Below are 25,152 nucleotides of genomic sequence, written 5' to 3'. Positions count from 1 at the left end.
GGGGCCAAAGTGTGGTGGGTGGGGCCTCATGAAGGGCGTGGTCTTGTGGGTGAGGCCAGCCCAGGGAGTATAATGAGGGACAGATTCCTCGGGAAAGGCTCTAGGATGTCAAGGCTGCATGGACACGGAACCAAAGAGTCCCAGACAAGGGCAGCCTGACCCCAGAGGGTTACCGAGGAAGAGAGGCCTGCAGAGGAGGCCACTGTGGGGAGGACAGGGCAGAAATGCAAGAAGTGGCGGGTGGCTCCTGCCAGGGGCCCGTGACCCAGCCCTGGGCTGATGTGGTGAGTGGACGAGGGGGAGGCAGCCCTCTCCGGGGCGTCAGGAGAGAAGCCTCCCTCCCAGCGATCTATGAGGTCTCCCTGCAGTGGCGGGGGCACTGAGGGAAGTGAGGTCGTATATCCCACACCCTACCCTGGGGAGTGACCAAGACCCAGGAGGGGGCAAGCCAGCGTGCTGCTGACCCCAGCCCACCTCAAAGGTGAGCTTGTTCTTCTCCTCATTGGCAAAGGGCACGGCCTCGCTGACCACGTTGTTGAGGTAGTCCTCCACGAACTCCATGGTGCTAGCAAACTTGTTCTTCTTGTCATCTCGGGAGGCGTTGAGGTTGGAATCATAGCTGGGGGTGGAGGCAGCGAGGCATGAGGGTCCCCTGAGATCCTCCCCCTCCCGCCGAACCCTGCCCACCCGCCTCCACCCAGCTCACTCCTTGATGGTGATAGCCGTGGGGATCTCAGTCCAGAGGCGGGCGAACTTGACGGGCGTGACCAGTTCCTGGGGGTCACGGTCCACGTGCACATGCAGCATCAGGTGGCAGAAGGAGGCACGCAGGTCAAAGGGCAGCATCTCGTCCGCCATGCACAGGAAGATGAGGTCAACGCCCAGCTGCTGAGAGATCTCATCGATGGCCAGGTACTGCCGGTCCAGGCACATGCGGGCAAAGAGCTTCAGCTGGTACCTGCGGGACAGGGAGGACGGTGAGGACGTGGCAGGTGGGCTCGCAAGGGCTGCTGGCACAGGCCTGGGCCTGCTGAGGACTTGAGAAAGTGGCAAAGGGACTTAGGTTAAACCACGCACCAGCCACCGTAACAGAACCCAATTCTGAGCAAGCCAAGTGGACAGAAACACAGTCTGGGATTGAGTAATAGCAAATCTCCCCTCTTTGCTAAGGAGGAAGGTGCTTCTGGCTCAGCCAGGACAGGTCTTCATGGGAAGAGGGATGGCACAGAGAAAGGCTGGGAGGGGGAAGGGAGGAGAGCTCGGTAAGAGGAACCCTGCTCGGGCAGGGGGTTGAGGGCAAGACTGGGAGACAGAGGAGGGGAGGGTGCAAGACCAGGGTGGAAGAGCTATAGAAATGAAGGCTGTAGGAAGCTTTGTTCTGCACCAAGTCATGCCCTCTGCCTCCTCCTCGGAGGCCTGCATTACCTACCCCAGGCTCCATGGCCAGGCAGCCTGGGTTTGGATTGTGGCTCCCTGCTTACAGCTGTGTCACCTTGGGCAAGTTCCTTTACCTCTCTGTGCCTGTCTCCCCAACTTTATAATGCGAGTAATGATAGTCTCTACTTCACAGGGTTGTCGTGAGGCTGAAATGAGTGATTGGGTGAGTGTTTTGACCAGTGCCCAGCAGACAGTGAGCCCTTGATGAGTGTTATCTAGTATTCTTATTTTTTAAATACGAATGTATGGGGACAGGTGTGGGTTTGTTTCAGGCCTCACCACTGTGCTGAGCCCGGCCTCAGGCCACCCAGTGCTCCTCGGGCCGCCCAGTCACCCATCACTTAGCCTCCCTGGTGAAGGCAGAGGCAGGAGCCCCCGCGAAGCTGCTGGGGCTCGTCCCGGGGCAGGGCCTGGCGAGGCCCCCTGGGAGGAGCATGAGGCACCTGTAGTAGCTGAGCACGTTCTCATCGTGGGCGTTGCCGGCCCGCGCCTCCTGGGCCAGCTGCCTGATGCTCTTCTCATGGTGCTCGTTGTTCTTGTCGGTCCACATGAGCCACACTTCCTCCTCTGAGTACTCGATGCTCAGGTACTCAAGGGACTGCGCCATCTCCTTCACGGGCCGAAGCCTGCAGACCGACGGAACCCATCACAGGGAGCGGGGCCCAGAGCCCTCCCCGAGCACCCCCGGCCACACAGACCTCCCCTCCCAGAGCTGGGCTGAGGGCCAGTCAGGCTGCCTCCCCTGTGGGACCCACCTCCAGCTTGCGACCCCAGACAGACCATGAGCTTCTGGAAGGCAGGGGCCTGGGCTCATTCTCCTCTGTGCCCCCATCCCCTCCCCCACACAGTGCCGAGCTCCGAGCTGGCCACACAGCAGGTACTGGGTATCTGCAGAGAGCCTGCAGGTTCTAGCGTGAACCCAGACAGGGCCCCAGCTCTAAGGCAGCGGGGGGTCCGGGCAGGGTGGAGGCCTGGGGGGGGGATGTGAGCTGCAGGTAGGAGACAGCGCAGCCGGCTCACTCGGTCTGGATGAGAATGTCACTGTTCTTGGGGTCCAGCACACACTTGCAGATGAGCTCCTGGGTGACGGGGATGGCGATGTGGTTGGACACACACAGGTCAGAGAGGTAGTCCAGGAACCTGGAGTGGTGACAGCAGGGGTGGGGTGAGGGACTCAGAGGTGGCCCCCCAGTGGGGACAAAGCCCACCCTGCTCCTTCCCCAGCTGGCAGCACCAGCTCCCTGGCACTTGGAGTTTGCTGCTCCTGCAACCTTCTCAAAGCTTGTAGACAGGGATGTGGACTCCCGGCTCCCCGGGGAGGGATGACCCACAGTCATCACCCTGGGGCTCGATGGGAGTCCAGAGGGTCAGAGGAAAGGAGACACAAGGAAGGAGTGATATTCAAAATATTTAACTGATCCAATGCAGGCACTGGCTTGGCCGCTGGAGAAGGGTCTGGGGGCCTCCTGCTCTACCAGGAGTCAACCCCCTTGTTGCTAGGTTGGGCCAAATATGGGAGGGGACATAGGGAGGGGCTGGGGGGGCCAGGGCCTCAGAGAGGTGGCAGTTTATCAACAAGTGCAGAAGGATTTCAATATTTAACAGCCAGCACCAGCAGCTTTCTCCCCTGGGCAGCAGTGGGAGGGGGGAGGGGAGTGGTATGGCGGGGGAGGGGGGCCCACCTGGGCTCCCGGTTCTTCCGCACCAGGCTGACGAAGGTCTCCACCTCCGTCTTGGTGATGTGCTTCTCCAGGAGCTTGCGGTTGTTGTGCAGCAGGGCCGTGATGGTGTCTTCGGCCAGGATGTCATAGCCAATCTGGGACTGCATCATCCCGAACTGCTTGGCGATGTGCTCCTGGGGGGTGGCCGGGCTGGGGGTCACAGGGAGCCCAGCTCTGCTCCAGAACACCGCTTCCAGGGCCCCAGACAAGGACCCGACACCGGCAGGGGACCCCAACCCTAGGAAGCTAAGGGGTCCAGGAGAGGATGCCAGCTCCGGGCAGAGGGCAGTTTTATGTAATATAGTTATTTAGCTCACCATCCATCTCCCTACCAGAGTGAAACCCCCACGAGGGAGGGACCCTGTCTGTTTGGCAGGGCCAGCTACATGATTGGTGGGGCCCGGTAAAAATGAAATAGCACGACTCTTCCCAGAAATAAGCCCACACACCTACAGTCAATTACTCTTTGACAAAGGAGGCAAGAATGTACAATGGGAAAAAGAAGTCTCTTCAGCAAGTGGCGTTGGGAAAGTTGGACAGTGCGTGTAAACCAATGAAGTTAGAACACACCCTCTCACCATACACAAAAATAAACTCAAAATGGTTTAAAGACTTAAATATAAGACATGACACCATAAAACTCCTGGAAGAGATCATAGGCAAAACATTCTCTGACATAAATCGTACCAATGTTTTCTTAGGTCAGTCTCCCAAGGCAAAAGAAATAAAAAAATAAATAAACAAATGGGACCTAATCAAATTTAAAGCTTTTGCACAGCAAAGGAAACCATAAACAAAACGAAAAGACAACCTACAGAATGCGAGAAAATATTTGCAAATGATGCGACCGACAAGGGCTTAATTTCCAAACTATACGAACAGCTCATACAACCCAACAACAAAAAAAAACAACAACCCAATCAAAACATAGGCAGAACAACTAAATAGACATTTCTCTAAAGAAGAAATACAGATGGCCAATAGGCACATGAAAAGATGCTCAACATCACTAATTATTAGAGAAATGCAAATCAAAACTACAATGAGGTATCACCTCACACCACTCAGAATGGCCATCATTAAAAAGTCTAAAAATAACAAATGCTGGAGAGGGTGTGGAGAAAAGGGAACCCTCCTACACTCTTGGTGGGAATGTAAGTTGGTGCAGCCACTATGGAGAACAGTATGGAGGTTCCTCGGAAAACTAAAAATGGAATTACCATATGATCCAGCAATCCCACTCCTAGGCACATATCCAGACAAAACTATAATTCAAAAAGATATGTTCACCCCTATGTTCACAGCAGCACTATTTACAATAGCCAAGACATGGAAACAACCTAAATGTCCATCAACAGATAAGTAGATAAAGAAGATGTGGTATATATATGCAATGGAACACTACTCAGCCATAAAAAAAGAACGAAATAATGCCACTTGCAGCAACATGGGTGCAACTAGAGATTATCATACTAAGTAAGTCAGAAAGAGAAAGACAAATACCATATGATATCAGTTATATGTGGAATCTAAAATATGACACAAATGAACTTATCCATGAAACAGACACAGACTCACGGACATAGAGAACAAACTGGTGGTTGCCAAGGGGGAGGGGGTTCGGGGAGGGACAGAGCGGGAGGTTGGGGTTAGCAGATGTAAGCTTTTATATATAGAATGCATGAACAACAAGGTCCTACTGTAGAGCACAGAGAACTATATTCAATATCCTATGATAGGACTGCCCTGGTGGAACAGTGGTTAAGAACCCGCCTGCCAATGCAGGGGACACAGGTTTGAGCCCTGGTCCGGGAAGATCTCACACGCCGTGGAGCAACTAAGCCCGCATGCCACAACTACTGAAGCCCACGCGCCTAGAGCCCATACTCTGCAACAAGAGAAGCCACCTCGATGAGAAGCCTGCACACTGCAACAAAGAGTAGCCCCCGCTTGCCGCAACTAGAGAAAGCCTGCACGCAGCAACGAAGACCTAATGCAGCCAAAAATAAATAAATTAATTAATTAATTTTTAAAAAATATCCTATGATAAACCATAATGGAAAAGACTATTAAAGAAAGAATGTATATGTATGTATAACTGAATCACTTTGCTGTATGGTAGAAATTCATACAACATTGTAAATCAACTATATGTCAAAAATAAATAAACCAGAGGTAATATTAAAAAAAAAAAGAAAGAAATAGCAGGACTCTTGTTCAAAAATTAAGAATTTCAAGACAGCCACAGTGGAGAGTTAAACCCAGCATGAGGCCCCTCTAAGGATGGAGCCAGGTTGTGCGCTGTGAGGACAGCCCCACTATCTGGTTTGGTTCCCTGCAGCATCCTCATCCTTGGGGCCTGAGACGGCGCTTGGCACACCGCGGGTGCGCCTTGGTGAACACGTGCTGAGTGAATGAGAGCAGGAGGGAGGGAGGGAGCGAGCCGGCCAGCAGGTGAAGGGGCAGCAGTCCAGGCGGCGGGCGGCCCACCTGGTTCTTGCGGTAGTCCTCCTGGGAGTGGCGCAGCACGCGGTAGCACAGGCGAAACATGTGCTGGTAGGGGGCGTTCTTCTGGTCCGAAAGCTCCTCCAGCCGCACCAGGGGGCCCTCACCCCCCTTGTCACGGAACGGGGTCTTCAGAATGCCAAAGATCTGGGGAAGCAGGGAGAGTCAGGAGGGATCCCTACATCTGCCTGCACCCCTAATTGTCCCAAGAATCCTAAGCCCGAAACTGACCCTGCCTGGAAGCCACCCTGACATTAACCCTGAGCTGATTCTAAGCTAGACCATGACCCCCGCCCACCCCTTACTCACTCCCCTCTCCTGGCTGGAATCCCAACGCTGGCCTCAGCCTGTCCCTCCCCAACGTGAATTCTAATCCCAACTCAGATCTTGGGCCTGGCTCAGCCTCTGGGGGAAGAGCTGCGGCTCACTGCAGCTCAGGGGTCTGAGGCTAAGAGAAAAGGCAGGCCAGGCCCGTGTGGCCAGAGCTTAAGAGACCAGACACAGGCCTGCCTTGTCCAAAAGGATGGATGTGGGGATGTAGGATTATATAAAGCCAGGCTGGCAAAGTGGTAACAAGTGAATTCAGGCAGTGTTTGTTGTACTATTCTTTCAATACTTTCCCAACGTTTGAAAATTTTCATAATAAAAATTTAGAAAAAATTTTTTTAAAAAAAGCACAAGTTTTGGCTTCCCTGGTGGCGCACTGTTTAAGAATCCGCCTGCCAATACAGGGGACATGGGTTCAAGCCCTGGTCTGGAAAGAGCCCACGTGCCGCAGAGCAGCTAAGCCCATGCACCACAAACGCCAAGCCCGCGTTCTAGAGCCCGCGTTCTAGAGCCACAACTACTGAGCCCGTGTGCCACAACTACTGAGCCTGCGTACCACAACTACTGAAGCCCACGTGCCTAGAGTCCATGCTCTGCAGCAAGGGAAGCCACTGCAACGAGAAGCACGCTCACCGCAGCGAAGAGTAACCCCCGCTCGCCGCAACTAGACAAAGCCCATGCGCAACAACAAAGACCCAGCACAGCCAAAGATATAAAATAAATAAATTTATTAAAAAAAGAAAAAGCTCAAGTTCTCAGCCTGATATCTGAGTGCAAATCCTGGCCCTGCTGTTTCCTAGCTGTGGATTCTCGGTCAAGTTACTCCAACTTCTGCGTGCCTCCGTTTCCTCATGGGTAAAATGGGGATAATGATTAATAAATAAGCTCTCCCCAGGTTGGGAGGATCAAATGAGTCGATTCATGTAGGGCACTTAGGGCAGTGCCTGGTACATGGTAAGAGCGCAATAAATATTGCGGGTGTTGTTTTTTTTTTTAAGAGATGATAAGATCAACCATACCTCCATTTTTTAAAAATAATAATAATATTTTTTTTAATTTTTAAAAGGAATTGATGAGAAACATCAGGGAGACTGCAGCTCAGCTGGAGATGGGAAAAGGCAAGCTCACGTTCACAAAACGTCCTGTTCCCAAAATTAAAAAAAAAAAAAGCAGGAGTGAACTTCCCTGGCGGTCCAGTGGTTGGGACTCCGTGCTTCCAATGCTGGGGGAATAGGTTCAATCCCTGGTCAGGGAACTAAGATCCCACATGCCGTGCGGCCAAAAAAAAAAAAAAAAAGGTGTCCTGTTCCCTGGTCACTGGCCTTTCCCCGAGGCCGCCCACCCCCATGCATGTGCATGGCCACCTGTTTGAGGATGTTCTGCTCTCTCATCAGCTTCTGCCGCTCCCGGTTGGGCTTGGTAACCATGATGTCCAGCACGTTCTGCCCGTTGTTGGGGACGTCGCTGACGAAGAACACCAGGTCCTCCAGCAGCTGGATAACAAATCTTCACGAAGGGACGCCAGGGGTGACGAGTGTGAGGTGCCGACCCTGGGCACCCCCCAGGACCCCCGTCACATGCCCCCTGGGGCAACCAGCCCTTCCGCACGTGCCAGCCCTGCTGTCACAGCACAGAGCCCATCATCTGCCTTCCATTTCTCTCCCAGCTTCACCCCGAACTGCTATCCAAACACACCCCTCACCCCACCCATCCTGGATCCAAAGTGCCCTCTAGACAAAGAATCTCAGGATACTCCGATCTGGAAAGAACCAATAGGGCACAGGCAGGGTGTTTGATGTGAAGGGCTCTGCATTTCCATCCACCACTTCCTAGCTGTGTGACCTTGGGCAAGTCTCTTAACCTCTCTGAGCTTCAATCCCACCATCAGTAAAACAGGGGTAATGATGGCTCCATCACAAGGCTAGTTCTTGGAGTATGTGAGCAGTGAGGCTGGGGTCCAAGGTCAGCCAGGGGCCCACAGGGACCAGTCCCCACCTCTGGCACCCTGCCCCCACCCAGCCTATCCAGATTCTGCTTTGTGACTCCTTTGTTTGTGAAACACAGGCCCCAGGAGCACAAGGGCTCTCAGGAAACCTCGGCAACCCTGCCCCTGAGGCCCACCTGCGGTCATTCTGGCTGATGAAGCCCTCGTTGAGTTTCTCCACGGCGCTGGCCAGCATGGAGCTGGCGTCATTGGCAAAGTCCAGGTCTCGGATCTCGGACACAGGAACCGACACAATGGCGAAGGCTTCCTTGTCCTCCTTGGTGGGGCACGTGCCCAGCTGCAGGGACAGAGGTCAGCAGGGCACTCAGGGACCAGCCTGGGCCCCAGCCCAGCCCCCAGCCCAGCCCCCTAGCCCCGATGGGCCCCACACCATGAGCCGGATGGGTCGCTCCTCCTCGACATCAATGGGCACGTTGGTGCTCTGGATCCACGTGTTGGTGCAGAGGTGCCGCAGCCGGACATACGAGTTCCTGCGGGCAGGGGGGCGGACAGAGCAGGGGGAGTGCGCCACGGAGCGTAACCCGGCAGTCTGCCCGCTCTAACCCCTGGGGCTTCCCATCTTCCACCTGCCTCCACACCCAGCAGCCGTGGGACAGAGGCACAGGTCCCCTCCAGGTGAGGAGCCTGAGCCAGAGAAGAGAGACCAGCAACACGGCCCCCAGGCCCTGTACTAACTGCTGCGCTTTGCCAGGCCCACATGCCTTGCCCAGTCTCCCCAGAACGAAGCTCTGAAAGCCCAGGCTTAATTACAAGCTCAGGACCCAAATTTATTGGGACAAATGAGGCTATTTAAACTATCCCACCTAGTGTCAACTACGCATGTAGTATTTTCACGGCGGAAGTACTCCTGTCTTTGATTATGAAATACAATTAACATTCAGAAATGAAAAATAACCTGAATCTCCAAGTACACCTGGCCCCAAGTTTCCGATAAGGGATCGCGGGCCTACAGTGATTCAATGAATTCTCCCATCAGCCCTGCTGACGGGCAACTTGATAGTCTCACTTCACAGGTGAGGAAGTTGGGGCAAAGTGACAGAGTCAGCTGCCTGAGATCAGCCAGCCAGTCAATGCTAAAGCCTGCTTGACACCCAGGAAGTTTCTTGATGTTACATTTTAGAATCTCGGGGTTGGGGGGGCCTTAAATGTCAGGAGGTCCAGCCGTCACATCCAATGCACCCTGGACAAGCTGTCATGCCGCCCGTGCCTGAGCCCCAGGCTGAGTGGCTTTAAAGAACACTGGAGCAACGGCTTTTTTTTTTTTTTCGGTATGTGGGCCTCTCACTGTTGTGGCCTCTCCCGTTGCGGAGCACAGGCTCCAGACGCACAGGCTCAGCAACCATGGCTCACGGGCCCAGCCACTCCGCGGCATGTGGGATCTTCCCGGACCGGGGCACGAAGCCGCGTCCCCTGCATCGGCAGGCAGACTCTCAACCACTGCGCCACCAGGGAAGCCCTGGAGCAAAGGCATTTTGATGAAGAACTAGCACAAGGCGGCACCCAGGGTGCAGGGCCCAGGGCCGGGCACATGGCAAGCATTCAGTGGTGGTGAGCTGCCTACAGGCCTCAGAGCTGCATCCCCAGAGGGGCAACTCATGGCAGGTCCTGAGGCCAAAGGACCTCAGAAGGACAGAGGAGTGGGGGGTGCAGGGAGTCCAGGTGCCAGCCTGGGCACCCCCGCCGGCGCCCAGGCACACAGCGCCTACCTACCGGGGCACGAAGGAGTCGGTTTTCTGCAGCGTGGTGGGATCCAGCTCGAACAGAGAAGCAATGTCGTTGCCGTGGGGCACAGCAACCAGGCGGTATTTGATCTTCTCCCCAGCGTTCCGGCGACCTGTGCGGCCCTGGGCACCCTGTGGTGAGGACCTCAACTCAGGCAGGAGCCCCTTCCTCCTCTCAGGCCCCCTGAAACCACCCAGGATCCCACCTGAGAGGCCGTCTCCCTCCAGCCCACCTCCCAGGGTTTCGCGGCCTCCCCGGCCCCACCCCCGCCCACCCCAGAGCTGTGCACAGTCACTCTTCCCGGCCCTGGAACCCTTCTCTGGTCCTCACCGTTCCCGCTGCCTTGGGATCAGAGGCGTCACCCTTGTAGCTGGGGTTCTCCTGCTCAGAGGTACAAGATAGGGGGGCTATCCACATGACCCCCACTCCAAAATACAGTCTACATGTGGCCCTGGGTTGGGGCAGTCAGGAACCCCCCCAACCTCCCAAGGGTGCCCATCCCAGCCCCCAAACTCATGCCACTCCTTGTTGACATGGAGGAGGCACCAACTAGAGCCCCAGGCCCTGCCCTCACGGCCCCTCTCCAAAGACCCACAGATGGACACAGACATACACACATGAATGCCCCAATATACACAAGCCTGTGCGTTACGGACAGACAAGGACGTGGAATGTAAGTTCCACAAGGGCTGGGCGTCATGCTCACTGCTGTATCCTCAGTGCCTAGAATAGCTCCTGGCACATAGTAGGAGACACAGTCATATTTGTGAGACTTATTCATAGTCATGCACGTCTTTGACAATATTTGTTAAGTAGATGCATGAGTGCAGAGAAGCCAGGGTCCACAGACACATGTATCTCTGTGCAGACGTGTGCCAGGCACACATGCTCGTGCACGCACGGCCTGAGCTCCCAGGATGCCCTCTGCCTCCCCACTCACCTCAGCAGCCAGGTAGTTGCCCGTGGCCAGGTGCTTGAAGCGGTACAGGCCGTTCCAGTGGCCAGCTCCTCCACGGCAGGGGTCATGGTGGACCACCTGGCGGGTGCAGGGGTGTCAGGCTGGAAGGAGGGGCTGGCTGGGGAAGGGGAGGCATGGCGGGGAGGGGCACCGCAGGCCTGGAGAGCTCTGGGTGGATGGCTCTGGGACCCTCTCTGGCCCCTTGGCTGCAGAGGGGCTCAGACGAGAGACGGATGGGGGTGGACCTCCCACCCTAGAGGGGGAGGAGGAGCGGGGGAAGCCCAGGGCTGCAGAGGAGGGCTGGGGCCCAGGCGCCGGAAGCAGGGATCTGACCTCCACCTCCCAGAGGGCATTGGAGCTGGTGGCCGAGGTGGCGGACTGGCGCAGCGTGGTGCGCAGGAACACCTGCAGCTTGCCCTTGTACTCATCGCACGTCAGGAACTTCTCCTGCTCCGCGTGGAACAGCCGCACCACGTCTCCCTGCAGGCGGCAGGGCGTGGGCTCGGGGCAGACAAGGACCCTCCCGGGGGAGGAGCCCACCTGTCTCAGATACTGGCGCAGCTCCTTCTTGAGCCAGCAAGCCAAGGGTGGGGTGCACACCTAGCCCTCCGAGAGGGCGGCCCCTCCTGCCAACCCCTTATGTCCTACAGGCCCCGACCCGACAGCCTCGCATCCTTGTCCGAGAGGGCACAAAGGGCAGGGGGCCTGGCCTAGAACCGTGGAGAGGTGTCGAGGGCACAGGGTGCTCAAAGAATCTGGGCCCACCCCACGGTGGGGGGATGGGGACCCCCACTCCACTGCCACCCCCTTAGCAAGACAGCAAAGTGAGAGCAGCCAGGACTGGGAAAGGATGGACAGGGGGGTTGTGAGGCCAGAGACAAGAGAAGCGGAGGACCAGCTGGGGCCGCTGGGTAGGGCCCTGTGGGAGTGGAGGGAGGCCGGATGGGGGTGCAGAGGCAGAGAAGGGGCAGCATGGAGGGGAGTGCCAGACAGGGAGCAGAGCTGGGTGCTTGGAAGGTGGGGGCAGGCAGGCAGGGGGACCTGTGGGGGTAGGGCGGGGCTGTTTCCGGGGAGTTCCCAGTCCTTACCCCTTTCAACACCTCCTCCAGGTGGTCTCGGAACTGCATAAACAGGTTGATCTTCCAGCTGGTGTTGCAGTTCACAGAGTTGACCTGCGGAAGCGCACAGAGGCCCGTGAGGCCGGGCAGGCCCCCAGCCGCTGGGGAGTGGGCCTGTGCCTAAGACCCGAAGCGGGTGAGGGGAGGCCAGCTCAGCCCCCATTAGAGTACAGGGGGGTGTCTTCTCCCAACCAGGGCCCCCAGACCCCAGCCCAGCTGCCCTGGGGCCGCCACCCAGTGGGGTGGAGAATGTAGGCAGACACTGGGAGACAGGCAGGGAGCAGGGAGCAGGGAGGCCCACCCAGCCCCTCCAGCTGTAGACAGGACTGGAGGAAGCAACCCGGGGTGGGGGTGGCTACGTGGACACCCATCCGCTGCCGGGCTGGCCCTGTTATCAACCAGTGTCCTTGGACTCTAATCAACAGAAATGAGTAAGAGTCCAGATGAAAATTTCAGCCAAGGCTTTAGCAGGACTCCTACTTCAGCACTAGGGAGGGAAAATAAGACACAGGTGGCCCTGCTCACTCTTCTTATATGGCGGGGTGGGGGGCGGGGGACGGGTTCATGGATGGGGCCGGAGGGGCGATTTAGGTGGCCTGCCCGCCCCCTTGGTGGTGCCCGGCACAGTACCCTGCTTTTGCTCCCAGCACCTCAGAAATGGCAGTTGGTTTTTTCCGCCTTTTTGTACCTTACTGTTCACAACTTGCCCCAACTGTGCACGCGTGCACACGCGTGCAGTTCCTTTTAGTCTCTTAGAGTTTCTTTGTATTTTGTTGCCTGAGGAGATGTTTGTCCAGGTGCAAGGGCAAGCACTCCCATAAAGGGTCCTAGGTCCCAGCCTATATCAGCCCACCACCCTGTTACCACCCCAGGTTCTTGGCCTCTTTAATCAGGAGAAATAGGTAAGAGACCAGATGAGAAATTCAGGCAAGGCTACAGCACGAGGGAGTGAAAACAAGGAACAGATGCCCTTGCTTGCTCCCTGAGGCCGGGGAAGCTGGTCCCTTAAATGGGCTGAGGTCAGGGGCGGATCCATGGGTTAGGTCGGAGGCGTGGCTTAGGCGATCTGCCCGCCCCCACGGTGGTGCGGGCATCATGTGCAGTGCCTGGCTTTTGCTCCTGGGACCTCAGAAGTGGCAGCTGGTTTTTGGCGTTTTTGTATCTTATTGTTCATCGTTGCCCTGACTGTGCATGGGTGCGGGTAGGTTTAGTCCCTTACAGTTTCTTTGTAGCTCAGGAGACACTTGTCCAGGTGCAAGCACTCCCGTGAGGGGCCCCTGACCCCAGCCTATCTCAGCCCAGCGCCCCGCTCACCTCCTTGCAGCCAGCATTGTCGCTGAGCTCATAGTTGCTGGCATGCAGAGGCTGCCCAGCGTTGACAGGGTTCAGGATCACCTTGTCCCCGACAACCACCTATGGGGACAGAATGCAGCAGAGTGAGGGTGGGGACGGCCGGGCCCCCAGGCTTCCCTCTGGCCAGTCTGCCCCCTAAGAAACAGGCATGAGCTCATGCAGCCCCCACACCAAAGACCCTGGAGAAGCCCCCCTGGTGCTGTGGCCTGCGCCTTCCAGCAGGCCCCTCCCCCCAGCCCTGTCCTCACATTGTCCCCGTTGCTCCGCAGCTTCCAGAAGGGCTGGATAAAGAGCCAGGAGCCCTCGTTGCCCGTGGCATCCAGCGTCACCCGCATGGCGTTCTTCTCCAGCAGGGCCGGCAGCCGCTTGTTCACGGTCAGGTACTTGTTACTTTTCATGTGCAGGAGCTGAGAGGCGGCGGGGGCCAAGCAGTGGGGGGGGAGTGGTCACCCCAGGAGGCCAGCCCATCAGAAAGCGGGGGGCTGGGGGGCACACTGGACCCTTGGACAAACAGACCGAGACAAACATGGCCACACGCACAATCACACACCCAGTCCAGCACCCGGGTGATCACACAAAGAGCTAGCGCTGTTCTAAACACCCTAAGAGTAGTAGCTCGAGGAACCTTACAGCAACCAGAGGGAAGTACTGTCACTGGCCTGATTGTCCAGTTGGGGAAACAGAGGCCCAGGGAAGTGAAGTAGCTGGCCCAGGTCACAGAGCCAAGATGTGAACCTGGACCTCGGGGCTCCAGATCTGTGCTGGTGGCCACAGTGCTGAACACACACCCGTGCACACAGCCATTCAGGCCACACGGCAACGGGCACACGTAGAGGCAGACGCGCAGTCACAGAGACAGTCCCAGGTTGGCTGGTGCCATGGCACTGGCACCCCTCACCCCCACATCTGCCCCGGCGTCACACCTGGATCACACTGCCGTACTTCACGACGTCCCCATGCACCTTCTTGTTCTCTGTGTCATTCTGCTTCTGCTCCATCTGGGCCGCATGCTGCACAGACATGCACAGAGGTGGAGGGCGGGCCCAGAAGCCTGCTACTGAAGGGACACATCTTCCCTCCCCCCACACAATGCAGGTCCTGGCACTGCACCCAGAGTGACCCTCCTGAGGCCACCTGGCCTGTTCCTCCCACTACCGACGAGAGAACGAGGCTCAGAGTGTGTACAGCACACAGCCAGCGGCACCAGATTCCTCCCCTCAGGCCTCTCCTCGCTGCCTCCCTCTGGAGGGGGCAGCCAGCAGGCCTGTGAGCCCCCTACGCCCCAACACCCCCAGCAGATAACCTACAGTTGTGCCTCACTCCCCTGCCTCACCAGACCCCTGGTGCCCCAACAGGGGACCCCTGGCCCAGCCCAGACACCGGCAGGTGTGCTTGGCAGCATTTCCTCCTCCCCTCCACCCTCACTCCTCTGTGACCCTCCCTCCCCAAACTGTGTGTGCTCCTAGCCCACCGCCTCCAGGGAGCCTTCCCTGACGAGCCACATCCAACTCTGACAGATCCAACCCTGATGCCGCCAGGATTTGGTTTGCATCCCACTGGGGACACCATTTTAGGTTCTTCTGTCCCGTTAGACTGGAAGCTGCCCGAGGATACACTGTGCCTCCTCCATCAGACGGGGGTGTCCTGGAGGTGGGGCTCTGTCTCCTCCGTCAGACCGGCTCTCTCTGAGGGCAGTGGCCCCTCTGCCCCTTTCATCTCCTCAGTCCCATTATCCGGGCCTCATGCCGGAGGCTGGTGGGAGGAGGGCTGCTGGGGAGCCACGCCAGGTACCACGTGACTCTCCCCAAACCTACAGTGTACGGCTGTGTGACCACGTGTGGTTCTGAGTGTCTGCGCACGCGTGAATGCCCTACGCCCAGTCAGATCCACAGCTCAGCCTGGGCCTGTGGCGGCATCAGGAAGAAGCTGCGACGGCCCCCAGCCCAGGATGAGGGATGGCCTTATTTATGACAGAGCTCAGCAGCCCACACCCAGCCCCCTCTTTCCAGCCCAGTTCACAGCTGTGGGTGGGGCCCACCCGGGCCCACCCTTTCCCCATTTCACACCACCTCCTCAGAGAAGGGGATACCGGGAAGCAAGGTCTGCCTGATGGGGGGCGGGGGCGGGGCCCCAGGTCCGGGGGAGGGTCTCAGAAGCAGGCTGCAACGTTGCTGACCACAGCCAATCCTCCCACTCTCTTTTCCATGGGGATTGGGCTGGACGCCCTGAGCTCTGTCCAGAGAGAACTGCCCAGGATGTAAACTGAGAGGCCTGAGAGCAACCACCAGGCCCTCACACCACACACCAAGGTCGGCCAGAGACCCAGGGGCCGTCTAAGCCCCACTGCCAACTCATAGGATGAGCACAATGGCCCGGTCCCCTTGAAGGGCCCCAGGCTCCAACTCTATAAAATGAGGGGTGAGGTTAAGACTAGTTCTTAAATCAGGTTCGCTGGAGCCACCATCTCTAGGAGCCCCTGGTAACTCCATGTACAGCTGCACAGGTCGTTCACTGCACGGTGGTGTCCAGCTGAAGGCCTGGCTGGCAGCTGAAGTGCAGTCCACAGTTCACTGAGGCATGTGGCCTGGGACAGGGCACACACACCTGCGCGTGCACACACCTGTGCACACACACCTGTAACTTCTGCAGCAGCACCACGTCGGCAATCTTCTCCTTGTCCTGCTTGGTCTGCTTGGCCTTCCAGTACTGCTTCTGGGCCGAGTAGCGGTTCATGGGACACACCTTGAAGAGGCAGTCTGAGGAGGGAGGGCAAAAGGAGGGAGCTCGGTTCATGCGGGGCTCAGGGGAAAACCCTGGCCTGCAGCCCTGCCCCCAAAGCCCACCTCTGCTCTCCCCACCCCTCTCCACCCCGCCGCCCTTCTTGGGTAGAGAGGCAGTGGTCAGAAGACCCCCGTGGAACTGGGAGCATCCTGGATTGTGCTGAGTAGAATGGAGGGGCCCAGAAGCAGGTCTGAGAGTGGGACCCCCCCTGGGAGGCGGACGCGTGCCCTCTTCCCCACGGGAGATTTATCAGAGGCCCTTGGGCCACCACCCCATGCCCTGTCTGTGTCCAGGTTTTGTGGACATTGGCAGCTGACCATTCACATCAGCATCCTTTCTCTGGCCCACCCCCATCTTGCCCACAGATGCCTGGGAAGTTACATTCCCCCCAGCCCCCAAGGGGTGTCCTCCATCCACTGGCAGCAGGAGGGGACCGCCTGCAGTGGTCCCTGTGGGATAAGCCTCCTAAGGTCTCTCTTCCCCCGAAACCACCTCCCTGCTCAGCGCCCTCACACTCCTCCTGGGACCCCTCCTCGATAATTCTCCCGCTGTAGACTCTGCTTCTAGGGAACTCAACCTAAGAGAGTGCCAATCAGAATTCCAGAAACAGGTTCTTTATTACCTGATTTTTATTCTGGACACAGATAAAGCATCAATGATTTTCACAAGCCCAAACTCCAGAAAGGATGTCAGATTTTTCTACTTCTGGAAAGGAGGCATGAGTTGGAAAATCCTATTCTAAAGTGTGATGTGAAGAGATAGAGGATTCTGGATCCCTGTGAAACGCTGGCACGGGGACTGGGCCTGACGATAGCATGAGCCGTGCTGGGAGGCAGTGAGCTCCCCGTCACAGGAGGGAATCCCAGGAGGGCACAGGGCTGGGCTCACAGCCTCTAAGACCCCTCCCAGGCCGCAGTGCCTCCACAATCAGCAGTGCTCCCGCAGCAGAAACACAGGAAGACGGTTGTGCTGGGAACCTGGACAGGGGTCCCTGGGGGAGCAGATCACAGAGACGGGGCCCTGCCTCATGCCTCCTTTATATATATGTCACATAATGCTTGTTGATCCCACTCCTGGGCTTATATCAGGAGAAAACTCTAATTTGAAAAGATACATGCACCCCAGTGTTCACAGCAGCACTATTTACAATAGCCAGTACATGGAAGCAACTTAAATGTCCATGGACAGATGAATGGATAAGAAGATGTGGTATATATACACAATGGAATACTACTCAGCCATAAAAAAGAATGAAATAATGCTGTTTGAAGCAACATCGATGGACCTAGAGATTATCATATTAAGTGAAGTAAGCCAGAGAGAGAAAGACAAATACCATATGATATCACTTACATATGGAATCTAGAAAAATGAGATAAATGAACTTATTTACAAAACAGAAATAAAAAAAAAAAAAAAAACAGAAAGAGACTCACAGACACAGAAAACAAACTTATGGTTACCAAAGGGGATGGGGGGTGTTGGGGGGAGAGATAAATCAGGAGTTTGGGATTAACAGATACACACTACTATATATAAAATAGCTAAATAGAAGGAAATGATCGCACCAGATGAGGTCATGGCCCACCTTGGAGACTGCCTTCTGTCCATCAAGCCCCAGGAGAAGTCAGAAGGACTTCAGCTTAATTTTCAGCAGAATGTGGACGATGCAATGACAGTGCTGCCTAAACTGGCCACAGGTCTGGATGGCAATGTGCTATTCACAGGTGTCTCTGATTTTGAGTATACACCCGAGTGCAGTGCCTTTGACCTACTAGGCGTACCTCTGTACCACGGCTGGCTTGTTGATCCACAGAGTCCTGAGGCTGTGAGTGCAGGTGGGAAACTGAGTTACAACCAATCATCACCTGCAAGCACCCCGGTGACACCAACCTCGGGACAGAAGGCCTGACTACAGAGCAGTTCCTGGAGACCACCGCCGCGCAGCGGACCCACCATGGTCTGTGTGAGCTAACAACACTGCCAAGGAGGGCGAACTTAGCATCTTTTTCCGGAACGACCACTTTAGCACTATGACTAAGCACAAGGGGCACTTGTACCTACTGGTCACCGACCAGGGCTTTCTACAGGAGGAGCAAGTGGTGTGGGAGAGCCTGCGCAACGTGGACGGAGACAGCTGTTTCTGTGACTCTGACTTTCACCTAAGTCACTCCCTGGGCAAGGACCTGGAGCAGAAGGTGGCAGTGGCTCCCCAGAAAAGCAGCAGCAGGTGGACCAGGACTACCTGATCGCCTTGTCCCTGCGGCAGCAGCAGCCGTCGCGAGGCACATTGGGTCTTAGCGACCTGGAGCTGGCCCAGCAACCTCAGCAAGAGGCGTACCAACAGCGCCAAGCAGCCCAGCCCGCGTCAGCACGGGCCCTGTCACCGCAGGGGAGAGGAGCCGCATATGGACGCCCAGCTGCCGAGTGTCGGCAAAGGCCGAAGCAAGAGTGCGACTGTGTCCTCCTGGAGCCCCGCTCAGTCCCAGGCTGCCCTGCCTCCGCTTTCAGAGGTTGGGGCTATTCTGCTTGCTCCCCAGCTCAACTTGAGATATGCAGGGTAACTTATTTATGGAATGTTGGGGATCAGAGCAGGCAGTAAATGCCAAGGTCAGACTTGGTGACGTCTTTGCCCCAACGTGCTGCCTCCTCTTCCTCCCAACCATCCCGGGCAACACTGGGGTTGGTGGGGTGAGGATTTCTGATTCCCAACTCCCCTTCCCCAGAATAGTCACATTAATATACAGACTCAGGCTGCAGGGTGAGGTCCCCGTCTAGAACACATCTCCCCTACTTTCTGCTCCTGCAGGCCCACCCGTATCCAGCCATCTGTTTGTTTCAGGGTTTAATTTGGGTTTCTATCTCCATTATGTGTAATGCCTTCCTAGGGGTTTGGAAATAAAACTTCTTTCCTGAGAAAAAAATAAAAAATAAAATAGATAAATAACAAGGACCTACTGTATAGCACAGGGAACTATATTCAATATCTTGTAATAACCTATAATGTAAGAGAATCTGAAAAAGAATATATATACACACACACGCAGGCACGCACACACATTATGTATAACTGAATGAATCATTGTGCTGTATACCTGGAACTAACACAACATTGTAAATTAACTATACTTCAATTTTTAAAAATGGTTTAAAAAAAAGAAAAGAAACACAAGTCAAAAAAAAAAAAGCTTGTTGAATGAATAAATGATCTGAGCCCTCTAAAATGTTTGTGGCCCACCCCTATGAGCAATGCACATCTCCATGCTTTTATTCTGCTGTGCTCTTTGCCCAAAGGCGGCCCTGTCCAAAACCCAAGGGGGGCCAGAACCTTCCTTCTCACCAAACTGTGGGGCAGAAGGGCAGAGAGGACAGAGGGTGAAAGGGTAGCCAGGAGACCGGGCCCACGCAGGACCAGCAGCAGCAAAGGCCAAGAGAAAAGTCTGGGTCCAGGGGGGTGTCCTACCGTAAGGACTGTGTGTGCTGGGGGGAATGCACCTGTGGGTGCGGGGGCACAGGGCTGGTGAGGCTGCAGACAAGAGGATATTCCTTTAGCAAAGTCAGCTGACATTCTCTGAAACTAAGGTATGCAATACTCCAAAAACTCACTACCACTGCACAGAATCATCTGGGGCGGGGGAAGATTTAAAAAATACAAACTCTCAGCTCCCCCACAGATCTTGGTAGGGGTCAAGGCCTGCAGATATGCATCGTGAAAGGCACACCCCACTCCCACCCCCGATCCCAAATGGTTCTGCTGCCCAACCAAGGCTGCAAAAGCACTAGCAGGGGATTCGAGACAAGAACAGATCACAGGCAATAAAGTTATCCAGCCACAATTACACATAAACCCTGTATAAATCATGTAAACATCTGTTTCTAATCTTTAACATTTAGACTCAACTTACAGAACACTGAAGACCCCATTGCGGTTACAGAAGAGAATGCAAAGCTTATTCGGTCTTGATGTAAAACTAAAAGGGCGCGTGGTTGGTGGAAGGCAGACGTGAGGCAGAGCACTGCAGGACTTGACAGGATGAGAAATTCAGGTGTGACTATGATACTTGGGTTAATAAAGGTGACCGTGGAGAATCTACAACAGCGACAGCATGCTGCTGGAGGCAGGGGGAGGGGAGAAAGTGGAGGGATGGGCCGAGAGAGAAACTCTCCCGGAATAAGCAAAACCTGGGGTAGCAAGCAGAAGAAACGATGAGAAGGGTGAATGGGTTTGCTTTCTCTTATTACACTGTTGGACAAGGCGCAAGACAAAAGATCAGAGCCACAGATGCCCCCTCCCTTGGACACAGCAATCTCCCCACGGGTCCTTCATTCCAAGAGCACAGCTGCATTTGTACAAAATGACAAGGGACAAGGGTCTTCACTGCACTGTCGGGAATGATAAAGATTAGAAACAGCCCACGTGCCCATCAGAGGGGACTGGTTAAATAAATTACGATGGAGCCATATGAAGGACAGCTATGGAGCTGTGAGAGGGCGGGGTGGTCAGAAACCCTGACACAGGCTGCAATCCGGGTAAACCTTGAAGCCGTTATGCTAAGTGACATAAGCCACAAAACGACAAATAAGGTACGATTCTGCTCATGTGATGTACTTAAGACTAGTCGGATTCATACAGATGGAAAGTCGGACGGTGGTTGGGTGAGGGATGGGTTGGGAATGGGGAGTTATTATTTAATGGATATAGAGCTTCAGTTTTACAAGAGGAAAAGCAGTTCTGTGGATGGACGGTGGTGATGGCTGATGAGACTGTGCTTAATGTCACCGACCTGTACACTTAAAAGTGGTTAAGATGGTAAACTTCACGTGGCTATTCACCACAGTTGAAAAAAAATATTTTTGAAATGCTTAAAACTATGTAAACCATAGGAACACTGTTTTCACAGTTGTCCAGGATATGGACAAATATGAGTTTTTAAGTGAAAAAAAGAGAGAGAAAGAGAGCTCAAGACCTCTATATACTAATATAGAAAGATCTCCAGTAGGATCTATCCACAGTAAGACTCATAAAGTAAAAACAGCAAAGAATAGAACAGTGCATATAGAATGCTACCCCAGGGTAAGAAAATCGGGGAAGTCTGAACATATGTTTGCAGTTGCATTAAGGACCACGGGAAGATGCGTAAGAAACTAAAGAAAGTGGTTACCTGGAGGGACAACAGTGGAGATGGGAGAGGGCCGTGGGAGCAGATTCTCGATGGATGTTTGCACAACGTTTTGAGGTGTAACCGGATGAATAAACTACCTAGTCGGATTCTCTAGTAGGGTTGTCCCTGGAGATGGGAACAGGAGGTGAGTGAGGGTGGGATGGGATGCTCCCATCTCCTGGATCCTAGAGCCTGTATTTGTGTTACTTTTTTTTTTTTTTTCTCGGTATGCGGGCCTCTCACTGTTGTGGCCTCTCCTGTTGCAGAGCACAGGCTCCGGACGCGCAGGCTCAGCGGCCATGGCTCACGGGCCCAGCCGCTCCGCAGCATGTGGGATCTTCCCGGACCGGGGTACGAACCCGTGTCCCCTGCATTGGCAGGCGGACTCCCAACCACTGCGCCACCAGGGAAGCCCTGTATTACTTTTATAAAGAGGAAAAAGAAAAGATGAAGAACAAGATTTTAAGCGGCTCATAAACATATGAAAAGATGTCTCACAAGTAGTCAGAGGAATGCAAATTAAAACCACAGTGAGATGGCATTTCACACCCCGCAGGCTGGAAGACAATTAAGTGGGACAAAACCAAGTGTAGCCAGGATAGGGGTGCAGCAAGGGCACCCCCACCCCATGCACCCACAGTCTGGCAGGGGTGAACGGGGGCAAGGGGTGGGGGTAAACACTCACAGCCCCCATGGAAGGCGGCAGGGCCGTTCCTAGCAAGACAGGAGAGATGCCTCTCACCCAGGTCACCCTCCCTTGGAACACACCCAAGAAACTCTTGCCCGCGAGCCCAGGGAGACATACATGTACAGGGGGCTCACTGCAGCATTGTTGGCAATTACCAAAAGCTGCAAATGAGATAAACGTCCATCAACGGGGGAACCAATAAAAGGACTGCAGTTTACTCACTCAGTGGAATATTACATAGCAATTAAACAGATGAACTAGAGCCATGCGGGTCAATACAGATGAGTCTCAGAGACAGTGCAGAGGACTTCCCTGGTGGCGCAGTGGTTAAGAATCTGCCTGCCAGTGCAGGGGACACGGGTTCGAGCCCTGGCCTGGGAAGATCCCACATGCCGCGGAGAAACTAAGCCCACGCGCCACAACTACTGAGCCTATGCTCTAGAGCCTGTGAGCCACAAAATGCTGAGACCATGTGCCACAACTGCGGAAGCCCACGCGCCCAGAGCTTGTGCTCCGCAACAAGAGAAGCCACCGATGAAAAAAGTGCAGAAAGATTTGTACAGAAGGCTACCTTCAACATACAGGGTTGGAAAAATGGAAAAGAATACCCTATATAATTCATCATAGAAATATCTCTACGTATTAAAGAAAAAGCATAAAAACAGGCCCCTGAATGAGGCATACCAATTTCTGAGAGTGTCTGCCTCTGGGGAGGGGGAAGAGAAAGAGGTCAGGGGAAGGCACAGGGGGCTTTGGCTACATGCATAAGATGCTATCTCTTTAAAAATGAAAAAGACCTGAAATAAACACAGGAAAAAGGATTTGAGAGAGCTCAGTAGTGGGTGCATGGGTGTGTGTTATCTTTCTCTTTACTTTTTCATTTTAGTAGTTGAAGCGGATCTTAATAAAAGTAACAATAAACCAGGCTTGGAAGATGGGCAGGTAGAGCAGAGGCATGAGGCTGGGGGCGGAGGGCACCCAGGGCGCAAGCACAGGGAGGTCCCCTCATCAGCCCCCTCCCCGGCACCCGCCGCCCACTATGTGGGTAAGCGACTGCTACACATTTCGTGGGGTCGCCTTAGCCGGGGGTGTGAGCACTGAGCTTCCCAGGTGGACGGGGAGGTGCGTCCTTCTGCAGTGGGTCTCCCACGCCCATGCTGTGGGAGGGGACCTGCCCAGACCTGGCCTGGCCAGGAGAGCAGGATTCTGAGCAGCCATAACCCAAGACCCCTACAACAAGGCGGAGGTCGGAGAGGCTGGGCTGGCGTGGGGTGCCCTACACATTGGGGCACTGGCAGCCTGGGTCTCCCAGGGCCCTGCAAACTCTGGAAAAAATTCCCTGAACATGTCGGGGCTTGGGATGGCCTTGAAAGGTGCAGGAGCTGAAACCACAAACAGGGAGCTAACCAGAGGCTGATGGAGGTAGGGCGGGGGCTTCACGGGCTTGGCCGACCCAACCTGGGGGCCTCCGGGGTCAGCAGGTGAAGGAGGCGCGAGCCGTGCAGGGAGAGAGGGAGACACCACAGTTCCCAGCCAAGGCCGGGTCCACCCCAGGGTGGCCTCAGAACACCTTGGCCATCTCTGATGAGCTCCGACCAAGTTCTAAAATGCCTGCCATGGTCCCCATGCCCTTGCTGGGACCTCCCTCCAGGGAGGGGCTGTTTGCAGGAGAAACATGGAACAATGAGAACCGGGACTCCAGGGTTGGAGGCCAAGCTCAACCTTTCTTCTCTGGGCTTCAACCTCAAAGCTGAAGAGGTTGGAGTCTGTGTCTCTTGTCCCAGGTTCTCACGCTCCAACTTACTCGCCAGCCAAGGGGCTGCACAGAGACCTGGTTCTGTCCCAGAAGGTGGGCTCTTCTCAGGTCCACGCTGGGCCACAGGGGGTCCGAAGGGCCTCTGCCCGCCTCAGCAAGACACCCAGGCCAGGCCAGGAGCAGGGTGGGTGGGGAGGAGGCTGGGGGCTGAGCCCCTCTGGCATCTCCCGGAGCTGGGGGGGCCCAGCACAGCCTCGGGGACCACGGAGCAGCCCCCGACGCTGGGGTGGGCCCTGCTCACGGGCTTTGGGAAAATAAAGAGGAAGAAAAAGGAGGGAGTGGGAGGCAGACAAGAAGTCAAAGGAGCACTTGTTCTGCTAAGTAGCTGTTTTGTTGTCAAAAATTGGCCCCAAACTCTGTCTACCGGAACTCGAGGGCAAATATTCCTCTGCCACACCCACCTCCCTGTCACCGCCAATCACGCCACACAGCTGACTGCACACACCGAGACACACCACCCACCTCCTTTCAGCCCCGGTCCCCTCCCTGCCCTGGCACAGCCCAGCCTCGGGACCTCAACCACTCTCTTCCGTTCTATGTTCTTCCCAAGAATTCACCCAAAACCCTCAGCTAGAGCAGAAATCAAAGCTCTCCTATTCCTGGCTCCGGGAAAGTGCTGGGGCTGTACCTCCAAGCGGGCAGCCCACACGACCCCCCGAAACCCCCATCTCTACCCAGAGCACGGCTAATAAATGTGAGGAAAAGCAGCGGGCCTGGTGTGGCGAGAGGGAATGAGGGAGGGCCAGGGATAGGGGATGAGGTGAGAGGCAGTGCGGCCAGATGGGGCAGGACAGAGGGGTGTGCGGTGGTGAGGAAGGTCCAGTGCCAGAGGCGGGCCCCACAGAGCCAGGCACGTCCTGACCTAAGACCCCACTCAGAGGCACACGATGGAAGCAGAACAGTAGATGTGGGGCCCCCCTGCAGCCTGGGAGGAGCCTCCTATCTCCTCCACACTCCGACAGATAGGCAAGGCCCCCAGCAGACAGAGAGCGCCGAGGATGCCACAGGACTGTGGTAAATCCCACTCCCCTCCCTCAACCGCATCCCTCTCGAGGACAATCCCAGCTGATCTCTCCCCAGAGGGGCAGCCACGTGGGCAGCCAAGGTGGCACGGCCTGGCGTGTTCCTGCCTGCTCCCAACCTGCCCACCACGCCCAGGCTCCGTCTGCCCGTCTGTCTCAGCCTCACAAGTAAGCACCACAATGACACCTTCTCCTGCAGGGCGCAGCGACAGCAGGATATCACTTCATCCTCACGAGGGCCTCCGGGCCTGTGGGGCGGGGCTGAGGCGCCCACTGACCTCGGAGGACACAGAGAGGGAAGGCACTTGCCCGGGGACCATGGGGTCCAACCCCCTCACCATGCAGCACAGAGAAGGGCTCTCACCCTGGGCCTCCTAACACCTGAGGAGACTCTCTTTTCTTCCCCTGTTCCCTCAGAAAACGCCCAGTCACACAGACAAAGAAAGCCTTGTGGGTGGTGGGGCGGTCAGGGGAGAACGGGCCCCCAGCCAGAAGTGGGTGTGCCCCTGAGAAGTGGGGTGTGGCCCCGGGAAAATG

At 55.6% G+C, this 25,152-nt stretch overlaps 1 protein-coding gene and 1 pseudogene across 4 annotated transcripts in view; one reads left to right on the top strand and one right to left on the bottom strand.

Annotated features, from left to right (window-relative positions):
• ITPR3 (inositol 1,4,5-trisphosphate receptor type 3) overlaps positions 1-25,152 on the bottom strand; it is a 67,775-nt gene that overhangs the window by 27,662 nt on the left and 14,961 nt on the right. For 3 of the 4 annotated variants that reach the window (XM_030871042.2, XM_030871043.2, XM_060307546.1), the window contains exons 3-20: positions 15,781-15,902; positions 14,070-14,156; positions 13,395-13,553; positions 13,108-13,206; positions 11,764-11,847; positions 11,009-11,155; positions 10,658-10,753; positions 10,048-10,098; positions 9,706-9,848; positions 8,366-8,465; positions 8,112-8,272; positions 7,355-7,496; positions 5,649-5,810; positions 3,120-3,292; positions 2,458-2,577; positions 1,881-2,063; positions 707-958; positions 475-619 (exon numbers count right to left, since the gene is read on the bottom strand). In XM_030871042.2, the coding sequence (XP_030726902.1) occupies positions 475-619; positions 707-958; positions 1,881-2,063; positions 2,458-2,577; positions 3,120-3,292; positions 5,649-5,810; positions 7,355-7,496; positions 8,112-8,272; positions 8,366-8,465; positions 9,706-9,848; positions 10,048-10,098; positions 10,658-10,753; positions 11,009-11,155; positions 11,764-11,847; positions 13,108-13,206; positions 13,395-13,553; positions 14,070-14,156; positions 15,781-15,902 (2,426 nt within the window). Of the gene's footprint in view, positions 1-474; positions 620-706; positions 959-1,880; positions 2,064-2,457; positions 2,578-3,119; positions 3,293-5,648; positions 5,811-7,354; positions 7,497-8,111; positions 8,273-8,365; positions 8,466-9,701; positions 9,849-10,047; positions 10,099-10,657; positions 10,754-11,008; positions 11,156-11,763; positions 11,848-13,107; positions 13,207-13,394; positions 13,554-14,069; positions 14,157-15,780; positions 15,903-25,152 lie in introns of those variants that run through there. The other variant, XM_060307547.1, reaches the window with a different exon arrangement.
• Positions 17,207-24,993, top strand: LOC132598098 (ubiquitin carboxyl-terminal hydrolase MINDY-1-like; annotated as a pseudogene).

This window comes from Globicephala melas, chromosome 11 (assembly GCF_963455315.2).
Source record: "Globicephala melas chromosome 11, mGloMel1.2, whole genome shotgun sequence".
Lineage (NCBI taxonomy): Eukaryota > Metazoa > Chordata > Mammalia > Artiodactyla > Delphinidae > Globicephala > Globicephala melas.
The sequence above is the reverse complement of the archived record's forward strand: the minus strand, read 5'-3'. Positions and strand labels throughout refer to the sequence as shown.